Source organism: Cibotium barometz, chromosome 44 (genome assembly GCF_041138505.1).
Source record: "Cibotium barometz isolate CiBa-2024 chromosome 44, ASM4113850v1, whole genome shotgun sequence".
NCBI classification, from domain to species: domain Eukaryota; kingdom Viridiplantae; phylum Streptophyta; class Polypodiopsida; order Cyatheales; family Cibotiaceae; genus Cibotium; species Cibotium barometz.
Genome location: NC_141089.1, coordinates 11,604,941 through 11,628,274, shown reverse-complemented (window position 1 = coordinate 11,628,274; position 23,334 = coordinate 11,604,941). Strand labels below are relative to the sequence as shown.

General features: G+C 44.0%; 1 protein-coding gene across 1 annotated transcript in view; it reads right to left on the bottom strand.

Moving 5' to 3' along the window:
• Positions 1–16,361: 16,361 nt before the first annotated feature.
• The window catches only part of LOC147612961 (pyruvate kinase, cytosolic isozyme-like), a 32,928-nt gene continuing 25,955 nt past the window's right edge, over positions 16,362–23,334 (bottom strand). Inside the window, exon 3 of the mRNA XM_086782239.1 lies at positions 16,362–17,460. Within this exon, the coding sequence (XP_086638365.1) occupies positions 16,648–17,460 (813 nt within the window). The 3' untranslated portion in view covers positions 16,362–16,647. The remainder of the gene's footprint in view (positions 17,461–23,334) is intronic.

Genomic DNA, 23,334 nt, shown 5'->3' with positions numbered 1-23,334 from the left:
GTTTGAGGATGTGATGGGGGAGTAGAGGGCTCACTTATAGTGAGATTATGTTTTGGAAAAAATTCATAGCGATGGTGGGGTGGAAGGTCCAAGGTGCCTTCAAGAGGATGGTGTGGAAAGTAGAGGTAGGGATGTCCTCATCTAGGTAAATATTGTGCTAAAGGAGGTTTAGTTGGAAGCTTCAGTGTTATAGCTCGAGGGACCAAATGTAGTGATGGAAAAAGAGAAAAAGAAAGATGGACTCATAATGGAGTACCACATGCACTCAAGGGAGTACCACCATAGCCATGGAAAGCTTGAAGCTCCAAGAAAGTATGATTCGATTAGTAAAAATGATTACTTGCCTCTAATTACAATTAGTTCACTTATATACTCGCCCGCCTTTTCACACTTTATTAATATTGGGCTCCCACACTTGCCCGACCATGGGCGTCCCTTATGTCCAAACCATGCCCAAGGCTCTAGCCCATGCCCAACATTATTAACACTCTTGGCCAGGACCCCTTCATTACACCAAAAGGCCACTATCGGGGGGTGGCAAGGTCCACTATATTGGTGGTTGCATCAATCAAGATGTTAACCTTATTTTTAGTTTCGAGTGGACCTGCTCCTATGTTCTAGCCTAGCTTTGTCCTTTGTTAGCTATTACTATTCTAGTTAGGTTAAAGAGAATGCGGGGAAGAGGAAGAGCTTGAGTTCCTTGCAAGAAAACACAGACATAAGAGAGACCAAGACACAAGAGAGAGATGGATGGCTAAATTTTCTACTAGACTTCTTCTCTTCTCTACAATCACATAACTAAAAGATAAGAGTAAATACATAAAGGGAAAGTACTTTCCTACAATAACACATAATGGTCAATCCATAGTGTGAATCCGACTATATGAGCTTGCGCTATAACTATGCCATAACTCTAGTTCTCCAAAGTGGTTGTCACATAGCATGCCATCATCCACTGGCAGCATATCAACCATAATCTCACCAACCATGCCAGTGGCATAAGTGTGGAAGCTATTACCCAGGCGGGTCATCAATGTCCACCCATAGCACTAGTTGAGCTCAATATCTCAACACTCCCCCTTGAGATCAACTCTACACATTGCACTCCAAGTAAGATCCTAAACTTTTGGAGCTTCTTTGTGTCTAATGCCTTCTTCGTGAAGATGTCAGCCACCTGATCCTCTGTGCTGACATATACCAAATCTACATCACCTACTATCTTCCTCACAAAGTGTGAATGCACCTCAATGTGATTCATTCTAGCATGGTATACTAGCTTATTAGCCAATTGTATGCTACTCATCATGTTGTCACGATAAATGGCAACTGCCCTATCCACTAGCTCACTCATATCACCAAGTAGTTTCTGAAACCAAGCTACCTCACAAGGTGCCATAGAAGCATCTCTGTACTCTACCTTTGTACTTGACAAGATAATTGTTTGCTGCTTCTTACTGCTCTAACTCATAGCAACACTCCCAAATAAGAAAATAAAACCACTAGTGGTAGATCTCCTATCTCTGCGACACTATGTAGATGTATCACTGTACGAGCCTCATAGAAAAGTCCATAATCAATTGTGGACTTTATGTACCTGAGAATCTGTCTAGCCACATCCAAGTGCGGCTTCCTAGGGGCCTGCATAAACTGACTCACAAGTTCACTAGCATAGCTCAAGGCTGGCCTAGTAAGGTCTCATGTAGATTAAGCTACCCAATATGCACCTGTACGGATCCTCCAAAAGCTCCCCCATATCTGCGAAAATCTTTGTGTTATGCTCCAATGACACTGAAATAGGCCTACGGTCTGTCATACCATACTTGAACAACTTGTCAAAGCCATACTTCCTCTACCAATAACAAAATGGCATGAGGTGATCTCACCACCTCTATGCCCAAGAAATACTACAGCTCACCTAAATCCTTCATCTCAAACTTCTACTTCAAAAGCCTCTTGACATCATGTATGTCACTATCACTATCACCACCAGTGAGATAATCAAGACATCCACATAGATGACTAATAGCATGATCCCTCTATCTGTCTTTTGCACATAAAGTGAAAAATTTACATTGGATATTTGAAATCCAATGGTAACAAGATACTCCCCGATCTTGTTTGACCATGATCTAGGTGCCTGTTTCAAGCCATACAAGCCTTTGCATAATTTGCACATAAAATCTGGGGGTGCATCACTCTCATAACCTGGTGGCTGCATCATGTATACTTCTTCTTGCAAATCACCATACAAGAAGGCATTCTTTGCATCCATCTGATGTAAATACCAACCCTTTGCAGCTATAGCAATGGCAACTCTCACGATTGCCATTCTTGCAAACGGGCCAAATGTCTCCTCATAGTCAATGCCATAAGTCTACGCATAGCCCTTGACAACCAATCTTACCTTATACCTGCTCACTAAATCATCAGTGTTATGCTTGACCTTATACACCCACTTACATCCAATTTCCTTCTTTTCCTTAGATAAAGGCACTAATTCCCATGTTGCATTTGCATCCAATGTTGCCATCTCCTCATTCATAGCATCTTCCCATTTCTCATTTCCAAGTGTCTACTCAAAACAATTGGGCTCTAACTCCTATGTTACTTTAACCATGGTAAGCATAATGATGGGCTATATATCCATCATATCTCAGCCTATCAATAGGGTACCTAACCCTCGTAGATCTCCGTACACTTGGATTACTGCCAGGTGTCCTCAAAATAGCCTTGGTTCTCCTTACACTAGGAGTAACCACAGACGGAATGCCAAGCTCCTCATCAAGGCTTTGCTTTAGAGCCGCTAGAGTCACCATCCACATATGAGTGACCTGTTGTGATAGACCAAGGCACACTGAAGGTTGAACTACCTTTTCCTTCCCTTTATGTAATACATATGTACCTATATCTGTCCTCAACCTACCTGACCATGGACTAACATTGGATCCATTGCTAGAGGACTCTCCATGTCCACTAAGCACCTGTGATTACTGCTCTACATGTGGTGCCAGCACTAGCAGTTCTTACATCTGTATCTTCTATTTCCTTCACTATTAGTGTATACCAACTACTCATCTCGTCAAAGACAACATCTCTCCTTACTTGCATCTCATGAGTGGTAGGGCTATAACATCTATAAACCTTTTTTCTCCAAAGCATAATCAATAAAGATGCATTTCTTTGCCTTTGGATCTCACTTTGTTCTCACTTCATCAGGAACATGCACATATGCAATACACCCAGACGCTTTCAAGTGACACACATCCAGTTTTATGCCTGTAAACTTTTGTTCACGCATCATACCATGAGCAACTGCAGTGGGTGTCATATTCATAATGTACACAACAATTGCTACTACTTTTGGCCAAAACTAATGTGATAGATTCTTTTCAGTCCATCAAGAAACGGGCCACTTCTACAATGTGCTATTTTTTATTTCTACAATAGCATTCTATTGTTGCATAGTGTACCTACATGTAAAATATCTCTTGATTCCATGCTTTCTCAAGAAATCACTGAACTCATTGAAGTACTCCCCCACCATTTGATCTCAAGCATTTTATTTGTATGCTTTTTCCTTCTCGAACAAGACTTTGAATCTTTGAAAAGTGAGCAAACACCTCACTTTTCTCCTTCATAAAATAAACCCACACTTTCTTAGTGTGGTCATCAATGAATGTAACATAGTACCAACAACCTGCAACTGTTATAGCCTTGGTTGGTGCCCATACATTTGAATGTATAACATCTAATGAATGACCTTGCAGTGACATGCTTTTCATGTGGAAAAGCATGTTTGGCCTGCTTATACCAAGCTGACATGCTTTACATACTTTATGCATACCATCAATCTTAAACTTTGGCAAATGTGCAATAATATTTTAGGCCTACATAGACTTCAATAGCTATATATTCACATGACCAATGCGCTTGTGCCATAAGTCAACATCTACAATAACACCTATTCCATGCGTAAACATGGCTGCCTTTACCTCAAGCATGTTCACATCCAAAGCAAACATCCTGCCATTTCTGTTACCCTTTGCAACTAAGCGATGATGATTTTTGAAGTAACATCCTTGAGGATTAAACTTCACTTGTACCATCTGTCTAATAGAAACTAGGTTCTTTGTAATATTTGGAATATGAAGAACATATGCCAAGTACTTCATTTTGTTATCCTACATAGACAACGGCACTTTACTAACACTTCACCACATGACTAGTCATGTGATTAAAGGCACAAGAATCCACATACTATATATCTTTAGATCCTAACACATCTTCTATTTGTGGAATTGCACATGTGTTGTATCACAAACAGCTGCTCCCTTTTGTCACTCATCTCACCACCCTGTTTACTTGATGATGCATAGTAACCTTGCTGTGCAACGTTCCACTTTTAATGTCACGATGCTTTTTAAAGCATTCCTTTGCCATGCGCCCTGGTTTGCCACAATAATAGCACTCTATGCTATTTTCACTCTGGCCCCTCTGGCTCCCCATGCCTCTTCCACTTGTGTATGATTGTTGTTGGTGCCTACTACTAGCAATACCTGTAGAGATTTTTTTCTAAATTAAAGTGAAAGAGATGGAGTTACTCTTACTCATCGTGTACCACTTCCTTTGCTTGCCCCTCTTGAGCTTCATGATGCAAAAAAAATCGACGCTCTCATACCATGAGAAGAATGTAGGGAAGAGGGTGAACTTGAGCTCCATGTAAACAAAACCACACATACAAGAGTAGACAAGCACACGAGAGATAAATATCTCAATTTCTTATATTCTCTTCTCTTCTATAAAACCATAATATAAAGATATGAGCACATACTATAAGATAAAGCACTCTTCTACTAAAACATGCAAGGTCATTCCATAGTGTGAACCAAACTACATGAGTCGACACTATAACTAAGCCATAACTCTAGTGAACCAAAGTGGTTGTCATATAGCCTGTAAACCACTAGTGACATATCAGTGTATCACCCATAATCTGGTGGCATGTGTAGAGATATTATCATGGCGTGTCTCCTATATCCACACTAGGTGAGCTTGATATCTTCACAAAAAGTACCCTAGCTAGCCAATGATGCTACCCATGTGAAGATCTAGCAACCCAAAAGCCCACCCGCCATGAGTAGAGAATTGCACAAAGTGAGAACCCCATGCAATAGAGTTTAACCCAACAAACCACCCCCCCCCTCCCTAGTCCCATCAAAATATTAAAAGCTTAAGGCTTGAGTCCCAAAAGCCTTATGAACTGCACCCCAATATCCAAAGTTAAAGAGAGTTAGGAGGCGGCCTCAAATGCCTATTCGATTCCAACAGCCAACATTTTATTGGGTCCCAACCATGCTATTTTAGAATCAAAAGCCTTATATAAAAGGGAACCCCTATATTTAGGTTCCAAAATCAAGAAAGCATGCACCACAAGATTTAAAACCACACCATCAAAATGTGAGACCAAAGATGGAGTGGAGACTAAAAGCGATGCCTCCGCAATGCCAACCTAAAACTTAAGCAAGGGAGGGTAGTGGTGGGTTCCACCTTGACTCATTAGAGACACCACCTTTCAAGAAGTCAAAGGAGTCCATAGATACCACAACTTGCCCATGTGCAGTGGCCTTACCCATCCTTGTTCCCACCAAAGAAGAACCACACATGGTGCCAAATCTCAAAGAGAGTCATGCATACACTTTCGTGGTGGCAACGCAACGTAAAGAGCAAAAGCCCCGAGCTCAAAAAGATTACCACAATCCCACAACACCCGTGTGCACCACGTTACAACACCAACTCACCAACTCAAAGTGGAAACACAAAGCTCAATCAAGCATGCCTTTAAAGTCCATGGTAGTGACGTAAAGGCTTTCATCATGGATGGGCAAGCAACTCTCCACCTTCGCTTAGTGTGGTCACATAGTAAGACAAAACCTTAAAACCCTGTTGTACATATGTAAGTAGCACTTCTTATACATACCCAAGAATGACTAAAAACTTAAAACTCATAACAAAACTAAAAACGCCCCTGTGAAAATATGCCCCCCTAGGTCCCCCTATTTTTTAGAAACACCCCCTTCCTTCGAGAAATTTTTTTGAAACACACCCTTCCTTGGAGAAAATTTCCACACATACAAATCTTTAAAAAGGGTTGCATGTATTGCATGGCAATGCATGCCCACGGTGCCACGACAAATTATGCCATGTCAAAAAAAACTAGGTTGTATGTGCCATGTGGTAATGTAGGCCCATGGTGCAAGGTGGCACTGGGTGACATCTCATCAAAAAAAGGTTAAAGGTCCACGGTGTCACGTGGCACCGGGTGTGCCATGTCATCACAAAAACTCTTGGAAAAAAATAAATATAAAAATAAAATCTAGGTTTATATGTGTACTATGGCAGCATTGTAGGCCCATAGTAGTATGTCCGGCAATCCAAAATTTCACCTCAAAACCACACAAACTTTGTAATGCTTGACTTCTATCACCATGCTTCAAGTAAATGAGCCAAGTAGCTACCAACTTTTTAAAAAGAGGCTCGCTTGACCATGACCAACAAGCCACCACACCCATAGCTCACTTCTTACCAAAGTACATGCGATATTGGGTTTTCTAAATTCTTTCATTCTCGTGGGGGACAGCTCAACCTCATTCACATTTGCCTTACCAGCGTGCCTTGTTACACACAAACACTCAATTCGTTATCTCAAACCATGTGTAAGAGTTGAAGAGTGCAGACAAATAAGTGTCAAAGAAAGCGGTATATTGGAGTTTTCATCGAAAGAAGCTTCTACACGACATACCTTTGCCTAATGCACATGCATGACAACACTTGTAATATACCTATAAAATCTTCATCTAGTAGTAGACACATCAATAGTAGGCACTAATATCTCAACCACTTGCACTAAGCCTTATCATCGAAAGCCATCCAAGTACATTTATGGATGGGGAAACCATGGCAGCAGGGTGCAAGTTGATGACCTGTGGACTCTCCTCAAATCAGTAGGAACCTTTCGTAGCCTCTTGTTTGGCCCCTGATCCACATTGCATCTATCCCCATTGCTATATAAAGCAACCTTAGCTTGAGCTTAATGTCAAATAGGAAAAGTCTTAAGACTTCGTATACATACTTGCTTAAGACTAATAATAGAGGCCGAGCCATTTTTAAGTTTGATCAACATAGTGTGAAAACTAGTCACTTGTATATGTGTCATTTTTGACACTATACAATACACAAGCACTCCCTTGTAATAGAATACTTGTGAGCTCTTCTTTTCCCTCTTCTTGCTTACGTGTAGACTATTGAATCTTGCTTGTTTTTTTATGGATGCATGCTAGATAGGTTTGTTTATAGGTTTTTTGCTTGCATTATTCATCTTCTTCCCTCACCTTTTGTGAGAGAGAGAACCATCGTGAAGGCTATCTCGTCTTGCCTCCATCTAGACATAGAGAGCTTTTCCTTCACCCCATTGGCAAGGAGCATTCTAGTGTGACAATGGAGTGATAAGGGTTAGCGTACCCACATCGGGAAGTTGCAATTACGGGTCAAAGGCAAGGACATGTGATTCAACAAGATAAGGTAAGCTCTTGCCTTGTGAACATAGGAGTGCCACACACACAAGTTGCACATGAAATAAGAGTTGAAAAAAGTAAAAACAAAAGATTCAAAGAAAGTAATGTGTTGGAGTTTTCACAAGAAGGAGCTTCTACACACGGGCACACCTTTAGCCCCATGCCCATGCACCACACTTACGATATACATACGAGCTCTACATTTAATAGACACATCTAGTAGGAATAGGCATTGCTATCTCAAGCACATGCATCAAGCCTCATATTTAATAGAGCCGTCTAGGTACATTTCTGGATAAGGAGATCATGCAGGCGCAAGCCTAGCCTAGGGTACAACCCGTCGCCCTGGATCCTCTTTCAATCCTTAGGAAACTTACATGGCCTTTTCTTTGAACACACCAACTCTTGATTCAGCTTGGCTCTATCCCTATTGCTTGCTAATGCCAAACAATTGCTCAAGCTACAGAGACTACCTAACTCCATTGTAGCTACATGCAAAGTTAGTTGCCACATGCACTAATCCTAACTCTCAAGAAAAGGGATGTTGAGTAAAAGCAGCAAAGGGAGTCAAAGAAAGTAGTTGAGTTGGAGAAATCTTCATGTTGGAAAAGTACACACATTGGGGACACCTTCTACGCATTGCACATGCACATCAGCTGCATATTTCACTAAGGGCATCACACTTTTTTTTCACATGTCACACCTCATGCTACGCACAAACACATGCACATGAAATTAACCTTGTCTCAACACCAACCTCCAAGTTTATATTTGGATGGTGGGACCATAGTGGCACGGGCTTAAGTCTCTGGCCTATGGTACAACCCATCGACTCTACAAGTACCTCCAAGAGCTTCAATGTAGACCACCCCTCCTTCACTTTATTTCCTCATGCCTGCCCAGGCCAATGCGTTAACCACACAAACAAGTCCAATATCTAAGCATCACATTGTAAGGCTCAAGTATACTACCATATGCAGATCCGAACTGTTGCCATCTACCCATGCCAATCTTTCATTGGTGGTCCTGGTGCTCATTTTGCAAATCAAAGGGTGCATGCCACTTCTACCAACCGCCTAAATTTGAAGGGCCCCAACCAGGTCCATAACAAAAGGAGGCCTCACCGCCATGAAGAACTTCTACATTACCTACATCTTTCATGTTGTCTCCTTGCCAAGTTGCCTACACCACCAAGGCTACCCAAAGCTTATCACCACGATGCCTTGCATATGACTGCGATGGATGGGTCCCAAACCACACCTTTTATGATGCCTCATCCACCTAGCTCTTACCACTAAGGCTACCCAAATCTTATCACCACTATATCCTACATCTGACAATGTATAGGTCCCAAACCACACCACCTTAACCTTGCATGCCAACTTCGAGGCATATCTAAGACTATGCACACCTTTCCACCCCAGCTGTAGATTCATCATCACTAACTTGGATGACATGAGGATGTAGTCTCACCATTAGGAAGGGGAGATCACCGCCAACACAGGATTGGGTTGAATCTCCCCTGGATGGGTGTGGCACGTCGTATTTTATGTATGAAAAGTTTACTTTTTAAAAAAATAACTTCAAAAATAAAGCATAGGTGCTTTTGAGTTTTCAAGCGTAAAATCTCAAACTTACAAAAAAGTCTTGGGCCTACCAAAAGTATAAATACTACTTGCTGGTATGTACAAAGGTTTGAGACCTTAGCCTTACAAAAATATTAATGCTAAAATATGAAACCATAATAGGTATTCACGTCTTCCAACATATCTCATAGTGGTCCAACACATGTTCTACCCACTGCGATTAACATATAATCCACCATCGTCTATGTCTAAAATAATATTAGTTAGCGCACATAGCCGATTAAATACATTAATCCTGACTATATTATACCAGCACACATAGCTAATTAAATACATTAATCTTGACTATATTATACCAGTACACATTGCTAATTAAACACATTAATCCTGGTAAACGATATAAATAAAAAGGAGCATCCCAAATAAAATAATGGACATCCCCATACAAGTTATGATTAACATTCTCTCTTACTCGGGTTGCAATTGATGGTATGAGTGGATAAGATTTTGGTGAGAACGAAAAAAAATTTCTAGCATCCATTTAGCATCTTCAATAGGATGATTTTTTAAAGTCACAAGATACTTAACATAATTGTTTCATGTGCGTGTAGTTATGGTCACATGGTCAATGATAGACCCGGAAACAAGATGTTCCTCTTCATCTACTAATTTAAGAAGTTCTTCTAATGTAGGATGAGAAGGTAGAGGTCCACTAAATGGTCTCAAAAGAGTAATGTAAAAAGAATTATGAATATGTCAATTGGAGGGTAGCTCCAACTTAAATGCATTATCATTTATCTTGGAAATAATCTTGAAAGGTCCATAAATTCTAGAAGCTAACTTAACTACAAGATTGGTCTCTAAAGACTTAGGTCTCCTTTCTTAATAATAGGTTTAGGCATACCTAGATCATCAGAGATATCTTCATGTTCGGAATTATCCTCTTACTCAAGAGAAAAGTTGTCATCCTCTATATCTTCATCACCATCAATCATGTTGACTTGTACAGTTGGTTGTTGCTGCTTCTTGTCCACGCAATTGGGTACAATGTTCTTTTTAACGACAATTATAGCATGTCACATTTCAAGGTACAAAATCCTGCTTTTTCTGTGTCATCAAAGATATCTTCATGTTCGGAATTATCCTTACTCAAGAGAGAAGTTGTCATCCTCTATATCTTCATCACCATCAATCATGTTGACTTGTACAGTTGGTTGTTGCTGCTGCTTGTCCAGGCAATTGGGTACAATGTCCTTTTTGTCGACAATTATAGCATGTCACATTTCAAGGTACAAAATCATGTCATCCTTCCTTGCAACTAAGATGAGATTTGGTATTCATTCTTCTGTCCTCTTCATAGCTTTGTGTGCTTACATTTCCTTCCAAAAAAACAATGAGGTGCATACAATCCTATATTAAGAGAGCTTAGGAGAGAAATCAATGCCAATGATCCTTAAAGGTTTGAAGTCATAGAGAAGGTCAAAACACAATCATTATGGAAGAAAAGTGTTGTGCAAAGTGCCTTATAAGTTAGCCTCTCTCTACTATGGCAATGATCATTAAACTACCAAACCAAAAATTGGGAAGAGTAACTAGAATCATCAAACTTTATATATATATATATATACCTAGATGAATCCAGGAACATGCCCAAATTCACCTTTTAGGAACGTCATGTTATATACTCATGGTAGTCAACCCACAAGACTATATAACTATCAACTATATGCATAGTATGGACTAGATACTACGACAGCCCCACTAATGTCATCAGTGCCCAATAGTGGGTGTAGAACTCTGCATCAAGATATGCTCTCACACACGCACTTCACACACACACACACACACACACACACACACACACACACCTTTTTTTTTGGTAAATCCATGAACAATATATTATCAATGAAATTTACGTGAGAGTCTCCAAAACGGAGAGCCTCAACGAGAAATCAGAAGCAAAGAGAAACTATTTCCAGGCATCACTGATGAAGATCTCCTTGGTGGCAAGCATCATAAACAGATTGCCGTAAGGAGCTTCTAAAATACTGATAAGATTGCAAAAACGATTTCCCAAAATATCTCATGTTGTGATCCTGCCATATGGTCCAGAAAGCCCAATATCTCACCCAGTACAAAAGTAAAGAGTAATGGACCGTGGTTGTAGGGAGTCTGCCAAAAAGCCAAAAGTGTTTCCCAAAAAAAGAGTTAGGGAAACGAAGGCGAAGTAACATGGAAATTTTGCGGATGAAGGCCTTAGTGCTGGAGCACGTCCAAAACAAATGAGGCACCGTTTCAGAAGGGGCCATGCATCGAAGACAAGAAGCAGATGCAATCCTTCATTTAGCAAGAGTGACCCCCACAGATAAGGAACCTGTAAGACAACGCCATAGGAAAAGCTTTTGCTTGAGAGGCAATTTACTCCTCCATAAATTGCGAAGATTCTTTCGCCACCAAGCAAGTGATTTTGTCATATACCAAAGAGAATTAGCATGTGAATGAATCCATGGTGATGGCTAGAGGAAAGAGTATGTCGTCCTAACCGTTAGGTCAGAAAGAATAACAGGACGAGAATTTGAGCCCACCGGGTGTAACTGCCAATCCTGTAATCTGTCCCTGTTAGATAAAGGAGGGATGGGAAGAAAAGGCTGCAGCAAGTCAACAATTTTCCCCCAAATGAACCTATGATGCATGGCTAGTGGATAGGAAGCCATAGCCTGAGGGAAGGAAAGCATTTGACCAGTAGCATCAACATCATCATTTATGCACCTAATCCCCAATTTGCTGAGATTGTAAGCCCGAATCGGCTCTTGCAGGGCCAATGGAGAATCAAAAACAACACTCCAGTAAATGCTTTCTTGCCGAAGGGAATTGGCATGAGACAAAAGGAAGGGTACCCAATGAGCATGCGAAAGGATCTGTTTCCAATCGCAAATAAGTGAAGTGGCAAAAGGGCAGCCCGGCATAGAACCTACAAATCTGCCCAAAATGACCTCCCAGTGATCAGTGATCCATGCACCATGTGCAGAAGTGCGTAAGGCCGTGCACATGGTTGCAAGCATATGAGTCCATGGCTGCGTCTGACGAAAAAAGGTGAGTAGGAGAGGAATTTTCCTTGCCAAGACATGATGCGCAATATTCAGCACATTCAATCCGCCATGCATCCTCGGGGAACAAACTTTTGCCATCCGCATAAGTCTTAAAGCTTTAGCAGAAGACTTTGTTTTCCATAACAGCTCCATAGCCTCAGACATGAAAGCAGAAGTGTCCTGAGAGGTCCAATGTATCAAAGGCAAATAGTACTGAACATAGGCCATGATAATCGACTGGACAATCCGGAGCCTAACATGGAGTGGCCAGGTGGAGAGCGTCCAGTAGTGGAGCTTGGCATGAAGTTTGTCAAAAATCCACTTTAACTGTTGTTTCCTAGTGATGTACCAGCCAATAGAGTAACCAAGATGGCGGACCACATCATAGGGCTGCATAATGTGACCGATATAAAAGAACATGCCAATCATATAAATGCAGAGGTATGAGGCTGGATTTGTCAAAATTGACATGCAAGGCCAGCAGCCATGCCATATATAGAGAGAGTGTCCATAAGAGTCTTCAACTGCTGTGGAGAATTATGCTGCATAAAGGAGGAGTCATCTGCATATGCCTGAGCCATAAAGGGAGGGGCTCCAGGAATCTGAAGACCAATGAGAAGGTCCTGCGCGGTAAGATGATCCAAGTATCTGAGAAGTGGGTGAGTGGCAATGGCATATAAGAGGGCACTGAGTGGACACCCTTGTCTGACGGAACGACCCAAGGACCAAGATTGAGAAAGATGATTGCCAAGGATGCATTGGGCTGTAGAGTCAGCATACAAGCAGTAGCTGACATTAGCCATTTTTGGCCCGAATACCATCTGAGCCATTGTCTGTGAGATAAAATCCCAGTTGACCGTGTCAAAAGCTTTAGCAAAGTCCACTTGCATAATAAAAACATCCTGGTCAGAATATTTTGCATATTCAATAGCCATGAGAGCATTGCCAATATTATCATGGATCTGCCGCCTAGGAACAAAGCCATATTGCAAGGGATGCAGACCCTCATAAAGCACTTGGTGAAGACGGTGCACCAGCATTTTAGCAAAGAGTTTGTAAACAACAGGCATCAATGTGATGGGCCTCCAATCCATGAGATGCTCACACAAATTCCGCTTGGGGATGAGTTTAACTATGTCATGCTTCCATGATTGGGGGAGTACTCCTGTATGCCAAGCCTCATTAATCATTTGCAGGATAACACCTTTAAGGTCTTCCCAAAAGTGTAAGAAAAATTCCACCGTGAGGCCATCATACCCTGGTGCCTTACCAGTGCTGAGATGGGACAAGGCATCATCAAGCTCCACATCAGTGAAAGGCATATCAAGTTTGAGAGCTTCCTATGGGTTGAGGATGGGAAGAACATGCTGTAAAAGAGTATCCCAAGCTTGTAATTCGTGCAAAGAAGTGGTAGCAAGGGGTGCAAACAGTTTCTGAAAATAAGAAAAGCATTCATGTTGGAGCTCTGAGAAAGACCGAGTCCATTCACCATCCAGTTTACGGACTCTGAGGCAAGAGGTCTTCCTCCTGGAAGCATGTAACCCTTGAAAGAAAGATTTTGAAGAGCAGCTATCCATGAATTGAGTCATTCTTGCCCGAACCTGCCACTTGGCCAATTCCCGTCGGTCATTAGCTTAAGACCAAGAGAGTGATCAACCTCAATATGAAGACTGAAATCTGTATATTGTTGAGCATGCAGTAAATACCATCTATCCAAGCGAGCCCAGTAGTTAGTAAAGGCATTATGATGATAGGTGTAGCCCACTATTCTAGTGTGCATGGCTGTCCATAAATCTTGTGCATGTGTCGTGGTAAGTAACTCCTCCCATGATCGCTTTTCAGAAGGGATCATATGAGATCTATGAGTAGTGTTGTCTGATGGCATGGGAGAGTTATTAAAGTCTCCGCCAAGAAGAGCACAAGATCGCCATGGGTAAGAAGCAATAGCATGCCACATGGAAGCTCTGGAAGCAGAAGTTTGCGAGGCATAAACAGAGGCAAATTCCCAAATATCACCATTGACATCACATTGAATCACCATCCATCTGCCATCACAATAATTGAAGGCAAGCTGGGGCTGCAGTTCATGTCTGACCAATATGCAAAGACCCGAGAAATGCTTAGTACCTGCATAGTGGATATCATAGCCCCCAAAATAGCCAGCCTGGCCAGCCATAGAATGTTGGTTATGTTCTTGCAAACAGAGAATGTCCGACTGCCTGGTTAAAACATAATTCCACACTAGCCTCCACTTAGAAGGATTGCAGAGGCCCTGTACATTAAGAGTGACACAATGGAGTTTGTCAAGCATGAGGATATATACAAAGGAGGAGACCAAGAATATACAACCAAAGAGTGCTTAAACATCAGCCATCATGGGCTGCAACCCTTCCTTCCCTGGGTCAAAGGATAGCCCTTCCTTAGACTCACAAACAGGAATGTGTTTTTTGAGAACTCCAACCCAATTGAGAAGAACCAAGGGAGTGGCTGAGGTAGAGGCTTGGCCTGGAGTAGGAGTAGATGCATCCTAGTGGCGAGATTGAAGGGGTCTTTGCCTCAACACCCTCTTGGGCTGTAAAAAACCATCATTATCAGGGGCCTTCTCTCTCTCTTTACCTTTGTCCTTGCCTTTAGCTATGGCTAGCATTTGCGAAGCCACTTTCCCAACTTTGGAGGCATTTTTATCCAAATTCTTGGACCCAATAGTCTCTTGCTTATGAGTGGGCTGAACCAGGGGAGAAGGTATAGCAGTGGCTGGAGGGGAATGCAAGACAGTAGGGCCTTCAGAGGCCAGATGCCCGTACTTATGGCATGAAAAACAAGCACCTGCAAAAATTCCCCATTTCAATTCAAAGTACTTTTGGCCCATTGGCAAACCTTCAACCTCGACTGCAATGGAGGGGAGGGTAGGGGTATCTGTGTCCCACAAAATACAGAATCTATTACGATTCCCAGCAGGGCGAGGGGGGGCAGATAACTTGGCCCAGTGCAACGGCCAATCCTGGCAATTCTTCTCGCATATAGTCTGGGAAATTAACCACCTCCACCCAAATAGGACAATGATGTCGCATGAGACTTTGATAGTCCTTATTGGGGGACCATGGCATAGCATGTACCATTTGCCTGCCATAAAATAAAGGAGAAAATTCAAGCACACGCTGCTTCTGCAAGGCATCGGTGAGGTGAACTTCATAAAACCCACGGGAGGGAAAGTACACCCCCTCCACAAAAGAGCCACCAAGGATAGACTGAATCCATTGCGCAACATCATTGGCAGATGGTATCTTTCCCAAAAAGAAGATAATGACCGCAGTTGGTGCAAGCTTCTTAAGCGGTTGTACCAGAGATGGTAGCTGCAATTTATAAGTAACCTGAGGAACAGGCTTGCTCCAATCCTGGCGAGATTGATGGAAGTCCTCTTTCAGAGTATCAAAAACATATTGAGACTCTGCATCCATACTTGCATCTGAAATCAAATCAGCACATCGTCTTTTGACCTCCTGAGTGCGCTCCTTGCGCACATAAGTGGTTAACAAGGTTGCATCTGAAGCCATGATGAGGGAGAAGAGAACAAGAAAAGGAAGGCAAGGGGTATAAAACAGGAAATAACACTGGCAACACACACAGAGCAACAGGCAAAGGACCAGCAGGGGATGAACAAGGAAAGGGCAAAATATTTATGAGCAGTCCGCAGGGAGCAAAAAGACAACAAACGGGCAGGGAGGGGCGAGCTACAGGCGGACAAGCAGCAGGCTGTGGAGCAGAAGAAACAGCAGCAAGAAGCGGGCAGGCGACCAGCGATGGGGAAAAAAAGGAACGAGCTAAAGGAGGGGACACGCAGGGCAGGCGGAGAGCACTGGGGCGGACAGAAGCGGGCAGCCAAAAGGGCGCGCAGGCAGGGCGCACAGGCAAGGCGCACAGGGGCGGACAGCAACGGCAGCCAGAAAGGGCGCGCAGGCAGGGCGCACAGGCAGGTAGCAGGCAGCAGCAGCTCCAACTCTCGCACACCACCGACACACACACACACGCGCGCGCGCATAAGAGCATATATTCACACAAAGCCCTTCGTATTGAGTTTCTGTCAAACCTCCGGAGATGCACGGCAGACTCAGCCATAATGAAGCCTAGCACTAAGGGAAGTAGCAAATAGAAAGAATTAGTACAGCAAATAAGTAGTTGATAGGGCAAATGCACCGCTAACGATACAGCTGAATTATTGACCTTTAAAAGTTCAGGGTTGTGACTATATGCACATTTATCACAGTCACTGTGTAGTTATCCCAGTGAAGAGCTTTATTTTACTGTCTACCTTTGCAAAACAGCAGCAAAAGCTGCACAGAAGCTCTTGACAACACTCCCTGTAGTCTATGTATTGGAGTTTCTATAGAAGAATATGATCTTTTATTTAACATCCATGATCTTGATGACAGAAGCAATTCCTATCCGATGGATCGCCACAACTGCATCGCCGATTTTGCAAAGATTTCTGGCAATCGCTGTCTTCAATGCTGCATTGAGAATTATGTCGGTGAATTCTGAATCTGAAGCCCTTGCAGAACCCTCAGCAAGAATTGGTATCAAGCCTCTATAGACAAGGCTGTGCCTCGCAGGTGACTCTTCACTGCAAGACCATGTTAGGTTGTCACTAGTCAGGACAGGCACCGCCACTGTCAAAATCGGAACCGACGGACGATATTTTGCAACCAGTTTGGCTGTTGTCCCACCTCGCGTGAGAACTACAATAAGAGAAGCCTCCACTTTATTGGCTGTTCGTACTGCGGATGAGGCCAGACTTTCAAGTGGGCTCATTGGAAGAGGAACTGATCGCATTACCTCCTTGAATATTGCATTGTAGTCGAGTGACCACTCAGCTTCCAAGCAGATACAAGCCATGGTCTTCACTGCCAACTCAGGGTATGCCCCCGCTGCACTCTCTCCACTCAGCATCAGTGCATCAGTGCCATCAAGCACTGCATTCGCTACATCTGTAGCTTCTGCGCGTGTCGGACGAGGAGACTTGATCATTGACTCTAGCATTTGGGTAGCAGTGACCACAGGCTTACCAATTGCATTGCACTTGTATATCATCATTTTCTGTGCCAGAAAAATCTTCTCTACAGGTATTTCCATGCCCAGATCGCCCCGAGCCACCATGATTGCATCTGACTCCCTTAAAATCTCATCAAAATTTACCAGACCTTCTTGATTTTCTATCTGCACACAAGCATTGGGTTTAAAATCAAATATATGACTGACATGATCTTTATTAGCATCATCCAAGACATAATACTTGAGAAAGAAATGAGAAAAGTTGAACTTAAAACTTTTGGAAGCCAAGGCACAAACTTGGCTGTGTCCATAGTAAGTATGCAAGTTACCAATTTCGCAGTCATGCAGACAATTGATGCTCATATGCACAGCCGAATAGCTGAAGAAGACAAAATAGCTTTTCCCACCAAATTCTTGAATCTCGTGCCAGTGTGCTCCAGAGAAAGAGCGTCAATGGCTGCAGTTGGAACTTGATGTAGACAAGCACCTGCTGCTCACTGGAGAGAGTGGAGAAGGCTGCTTGCAATGCTGATTGAGCTGGACGAGAAGGCCCCTTTGATAAGCTGGGGGTCTTACCCAAGAAGGCATGTTGTGGAGTCATCCTTTTGAACTTCATCTTTCTACAGAGACCTCAGTACAAGCTCTACTAAATTGACAACTCTTGCCAACATTGCTCGCTGATAAATTTAACTTCACAGAGTTCCAGCACATTACAGCAAGTCAGGTGCTATATTCCCTTAATGCATAATACATAGGTTATGATGCCAAGTGTCAGAATACGCAGCGGAGATGATGACCAGATCTGGGAACACGAGAGCAAAAAACGCAGGCAGAAAAACAGCACAAGAGAGAGAGAGATGTAGGTGTGTAACTCTGCTCTGATATACACAAGAAGATCCCAAATATGATACAAATATGGTATGGGGGCTGGGGGCCTATATATATGCCCCCACATCAGCAGTCAGCCTGCTGTAGGGCAGCCAACTGGACACAGGAACCTCACGACTGGATAAAACACAGTCGGCCAGCATCAAGATAAGTCGGCCAGCAGCAACAGAGTCCCACGACTCATGAGGTGCAGTCGGCTATCACACAGATGCAGTCGGCCAGGCTCAGTGTCCACCTGCCCCTACAGGGCTGCCTCCCAAGCCACAGAAAAATGGGAAAAAATAGGGGAAAAATGCGGGGAGTGAGGAAAAATGATAAAACACCTGATAAGGGCGGGCACACCCACAACAAAGGCCCTGGTGTACAAATCTAGACAGGAGATGACTTCTAACACCCCCTCTCAGCTCCTGGCTGTGTAACCAACCACTGGGAGCTGGGGTGCCGCCTGAGCAAATCCTAAGAGAGCGACTTCGTGAAGAGGTCCACCGTATTGTCCTCTGTCGAACAGAACTCTAGCAAGATGTCATCAGCAACGATCTGTTCACGAACAAAGTGCCTCTGGATGACCATGGGTTCCTCCAGTGGAAGCCCAAACCTGCAATGCAACCTCTGCACCCTCACCACCTCACAAGCAACATCACAAACAGCCCGGTACTCTGCCTCTATTCTCGACAAGGCAAAAGATGACTGTCTCCAACTGCTCCGTAAAACTACTCCTGGGCCTGAAGTAGATCCCCTCGTGTCCGGATCTCCTCCCCAAACTGAGTCACTCCGACCGTGGAGTCGGACTCCATCAACAATCCCCCTCCTGTGTACAAGAGTCCATGATCCTTCGCATGCCGCAGAAACCACAGGAAACGCAATCCTGCCTCCCAAAGAGACATCTGCAACCAAGAGCTCAACTGCCTCATCAGGAAGCTCCCGTCCAATCTAGTGTCCATCAACCAGATCAATGAACCATACAGTTTCAGAGTCACAGAGACATCACACTGCTCACAAGGATCAACACCTGTTACGGTGCAAAAACAAGTCCTGGAAACCTGATGAAACCTGTCAACCACCCCCTCTGAATCCGGAACCACAAAGCCTGGAGAAACCACCTCCTTCTGCAAGTAAGCACCTGTCACCTGCCTGGCTTTCCGAAAGGTCCCCGTGGAAAGAACATCCTCATCAAATGGAGGTTCTATGTCCCGAACACGACGAGACATCAGAGCATAAGTGACCTGTTCAGCTTCCTCTAACTGACGAACACAAGAACTACCAACATCAGTACTGGAAAGTTCCTGCCAACTGCTGCCATCTACTGGCAAGCTATCCACCACCTGGTCTCGGAAAGCCCGCTCCTACAGCGTATCCACACTTAAGTGGCCATAACCAGACTGCCACTCATCACAAACCTGAGGACCTGGGAGAGAGAGTGCTGAAAGCCTGTAAACTCCATTCTCCACTCCGCCTTCCCAAACCACTTGGCCTGTTGCTTTGTCCCGGAGAGCAACAAAATGCTCATCAAACTCCACCCGTACGCCAGTCTTGCAAACCTGATACACTGACAACAGATGAAAACCAAGTGCCGGAACATACAACACCTGGGAGGAATGCTTCCCCCCTCTGCCATCGGGAACTATCTCCATCCTGCCCTCACTATGAACTGGGATAGTGGACGTATCCCCAGTAGGAATATGACCAAAAAGCCTGCAGAGATCCTGTAAACCGGAACGGGAAGGAGTCATGTGCCTGGAAGCACCACTATCGAGAATCCACTCCCGAGTATCCGTTGCGGAGAGTCCTCCAATCTCCTCCCTGCCTAAAGAAAATAAAACATCGGTGTCCATCACCTCTAGGTGCACAAAAGCCGGAGTCTTCATGATTGCTGCGGAGGAATCTTCACCCTTCTCGGTCTTCCGCTTGGGACACTGCCTCCAATAGTGGCCTTTCTCGCCACAATCATTACAGGTCCTCTCTGCCTTCAGTTTCTCGCGGTCAGCGTCGGACTTCTTTCCAGAAGACTTCTCCGATGAAGCCTTCCCTTTGCTCAAGTTACGGCCTTTCGACCGTTGGCCAGTAAAGGCCTCCGAACCTCCACCCTGAGGAGGGTTCGTAAATCGTTCCTCCTGGTCCAAGACCATGGGCACAAGCTCCTCCCACGTGATGGTGCTGAGCCTGCCACTGGTAATCAAAGAGGAGTAAAATGCTGAGTACGAAGAGGGCAAGTGTGACAGCAGCTGCTGCAGTCGACCCCTCCGTTATCCAAGGCGGCTACCAAAGGCGGCTCCCTCCACACGGACTCCTTCTTCCTTGCTCCCCCAGGCGGCCAGCCCACAAGTCGGCACCACACTCTTCGCTTCCTCTCTGCCTGCGTGCTACAGGGGACTGGCGGCTCTGCTCTTCTCTCTGTTCGCACCAGCCACCGCAGCAGCCCACTAAAACCAACGCAACACCTTCTCCTTCTGGTTGCCAGAGGCGGCTCCCCAGCCCATCGCCAGCAATCCACCCTTTGCTAAAATGCTCCGAGACACCAGCCACCCACCCTTCTACTGCGCTACCAGCCACCGCCGACGATCGGTCCTTGATGCTGCATCCTCTTGGCATCCACCATCCACTCAGAGCAGCGCCCTCCAAAGCCCAAGTACCTACCTCCGCTGGGATTACTATCGCCAGCCCCTCTCTGTTATCGCCCGCTCCTCTTCCTGCCAGCCGTCTGCAATCGACGTCTTCTGGAAGAACCTGCCAGCCTGGCCTGAAACGGCATCTTTCCTCCGTCCAATCCTCTTGCGCCATCTCCTTCGCTGCCATACATACACGTAGCCACCTTTCTCCTGACATTTCACACCATATACAAGGCGACATTGGCCCCCTCAATAATTAATTGCCCACATGTTTTTGCGCTCCTTTAAATACAATCTGGTGCCCATATTATTTTAGGGACATGCACCCATACAAAGTGACCGAATGGCGGATACATCTCCAGCAGACCACACTCCGGACAAGCCTGTACTAGCCCACTACCAAACCATCCACTCTGTACACCTGCCAGGGCATTCAAAGCATAGCCTTTTTACATACCATGCATCCCATATGTACACAAGCCCAAAACACCTTTCAAAATTTTACCTAACATACTTTGCCAACCCCCCCCTGTCTGGTAGAGCATTTATGCTCAGCAGCAAAAAGAAAAAGTCCAATAGTTATCCACCAGGATCAAAAGGAAACTGCTGTAACTCACCATCCCATTTCCCAACATCTGTGAAAAAAAATGGCTGCATCACTACATACCAAACGTCAACCATATGTGCCACAAAATCATTTTTGTCCATCATTTGATAAGCATTCACAGACTCTGACCACGCAGGATCACCCTCAAGCCTTTGCTCTTCAAATAAACCATAAGAGAACACTTCACCCACAACAAACCTCCTTGTCTTCAAAACCTGTGGCATTGCAACATCTAGCATCCAATTCATCAATACCAGTGAAGGCCAGGTTCCAACATTTTGACCTTTATGCACACAAAAATCCACATCCTTTCCAACAGCAGTGTCCACAAGCACTTCCAACTCTTGTAAAATAGGCATCTCTTCACAACCATACAACTCAACTGGTTCAGGATCCTTGTCATCCATGGACTTTGCCTTTAGCATTTCAGCAATATGTAAAGAAGCCTTTGTTACACTCTCAGCCATATTTGCATCCATGTCTATCTCTGGCTCCTATTCATCAAGGCTACAACTTGCCATATATCATCCTCAAGCACAATACTCACATCACAACGCTCTTCATCAGCCCAATCTACCTGCATATCTTCTTGAATGTTGCCAGCCCCGCTAGTATCATCGTCCAAAGACTCCCCAGCACATAATGCATCAAATGGAAAAATATCCATATCATTCATCGCAGGTACCATACCACCATTAAGCTGTCCAAGAAAATCCATAACAATAGGATCTTCCTCCATGCTCTCCACATCCGCATTGTAAACCATCTTCACTTCATCACAAGTCTCTACCCCATCCTCCTCCCTTGTAGAATTTGGCAAAGAATCATCTTCAAAGCATTCTGTATCCAACTCCTCTTCCTTCTTATCATCAGCCAATCCCAAGGCATCATCCTCTTTGCTTTCATGTGCATGCATGTCATCCAGATCCGAATGCAAATGATCTTCAATAGAGCATTCTAAATCACTGTCATGTACAGCCATGACGTCCAAATCCAAAGAAGAATCCACTGGTAACTCCTCATCTGCAAAAGTCTCAAACCTTGACCCAGATTCCTCATCCTGCTTTTCATCCACCTTCACATGCTTTAAAGACTTTGAAAAAAAAATCAGAAGGCACATAAAACATCCCCCTTTGCACCTGTATAGGCCTTTGAGGCTCCTGTCTAATCAAACTTTGCATAGGACTCTTATCCACCTCAACCAAATTTACATGCATATCCCTTGCAGACACAACACCTTCATGCGGATAAATACCTATCTCCATCTGCTTCAAAATCTTGCCTTCCTTTTCCCTAGCAACCCTAACTGCATCATCAAATGACTTGGGATTCTTCAACTCAACCCTGACCTTCAAATGGGGTAGCAAACCATCAATAAACAAGCTCTTCTTCAGAAACATAGGAGGAACTTCCTGCTTCAATGTCACACATCACTCACCCCATAGACATGTAAATACCTTTACAAAATCATCCAGTGATTGCCCATGGACCTGCTTCAAGATGCTCAACTCCTGCCAAAGCACACTAGGCTCCTCCGCTTGCTGAAAATGCTCCAAAAGGCCTTCCTTCAACATATCTAAGGTCAAAACACCATGTAGCTCATATGCACCATGTAGCTCATATGCCGCATCCTGTGCTTCAAAATCTTTAAACCAGCTTCGGGCATCTCCCTTCGAAAAAATCTTTATTAGCTTCAAAACCTGTTCTTCATCTGTAACATGATTGCTAATGCATGCCAACTCCATTTGCTCCAAAAAGTCAAACACATCTTCACCCTTCCTGCCATGAAATTCTGGATAAGACCACATCATGAAAATCTGCAACAATCCCTGCCAAAAGAAGCAGTACAAGCCTCTCTCCTATGGGACATACACCCTTCTAGGTGAAAAAAAATACTGAGCTCTCTCCTCAGTGGGGGCACCAAAAAGCTGTCGGAAA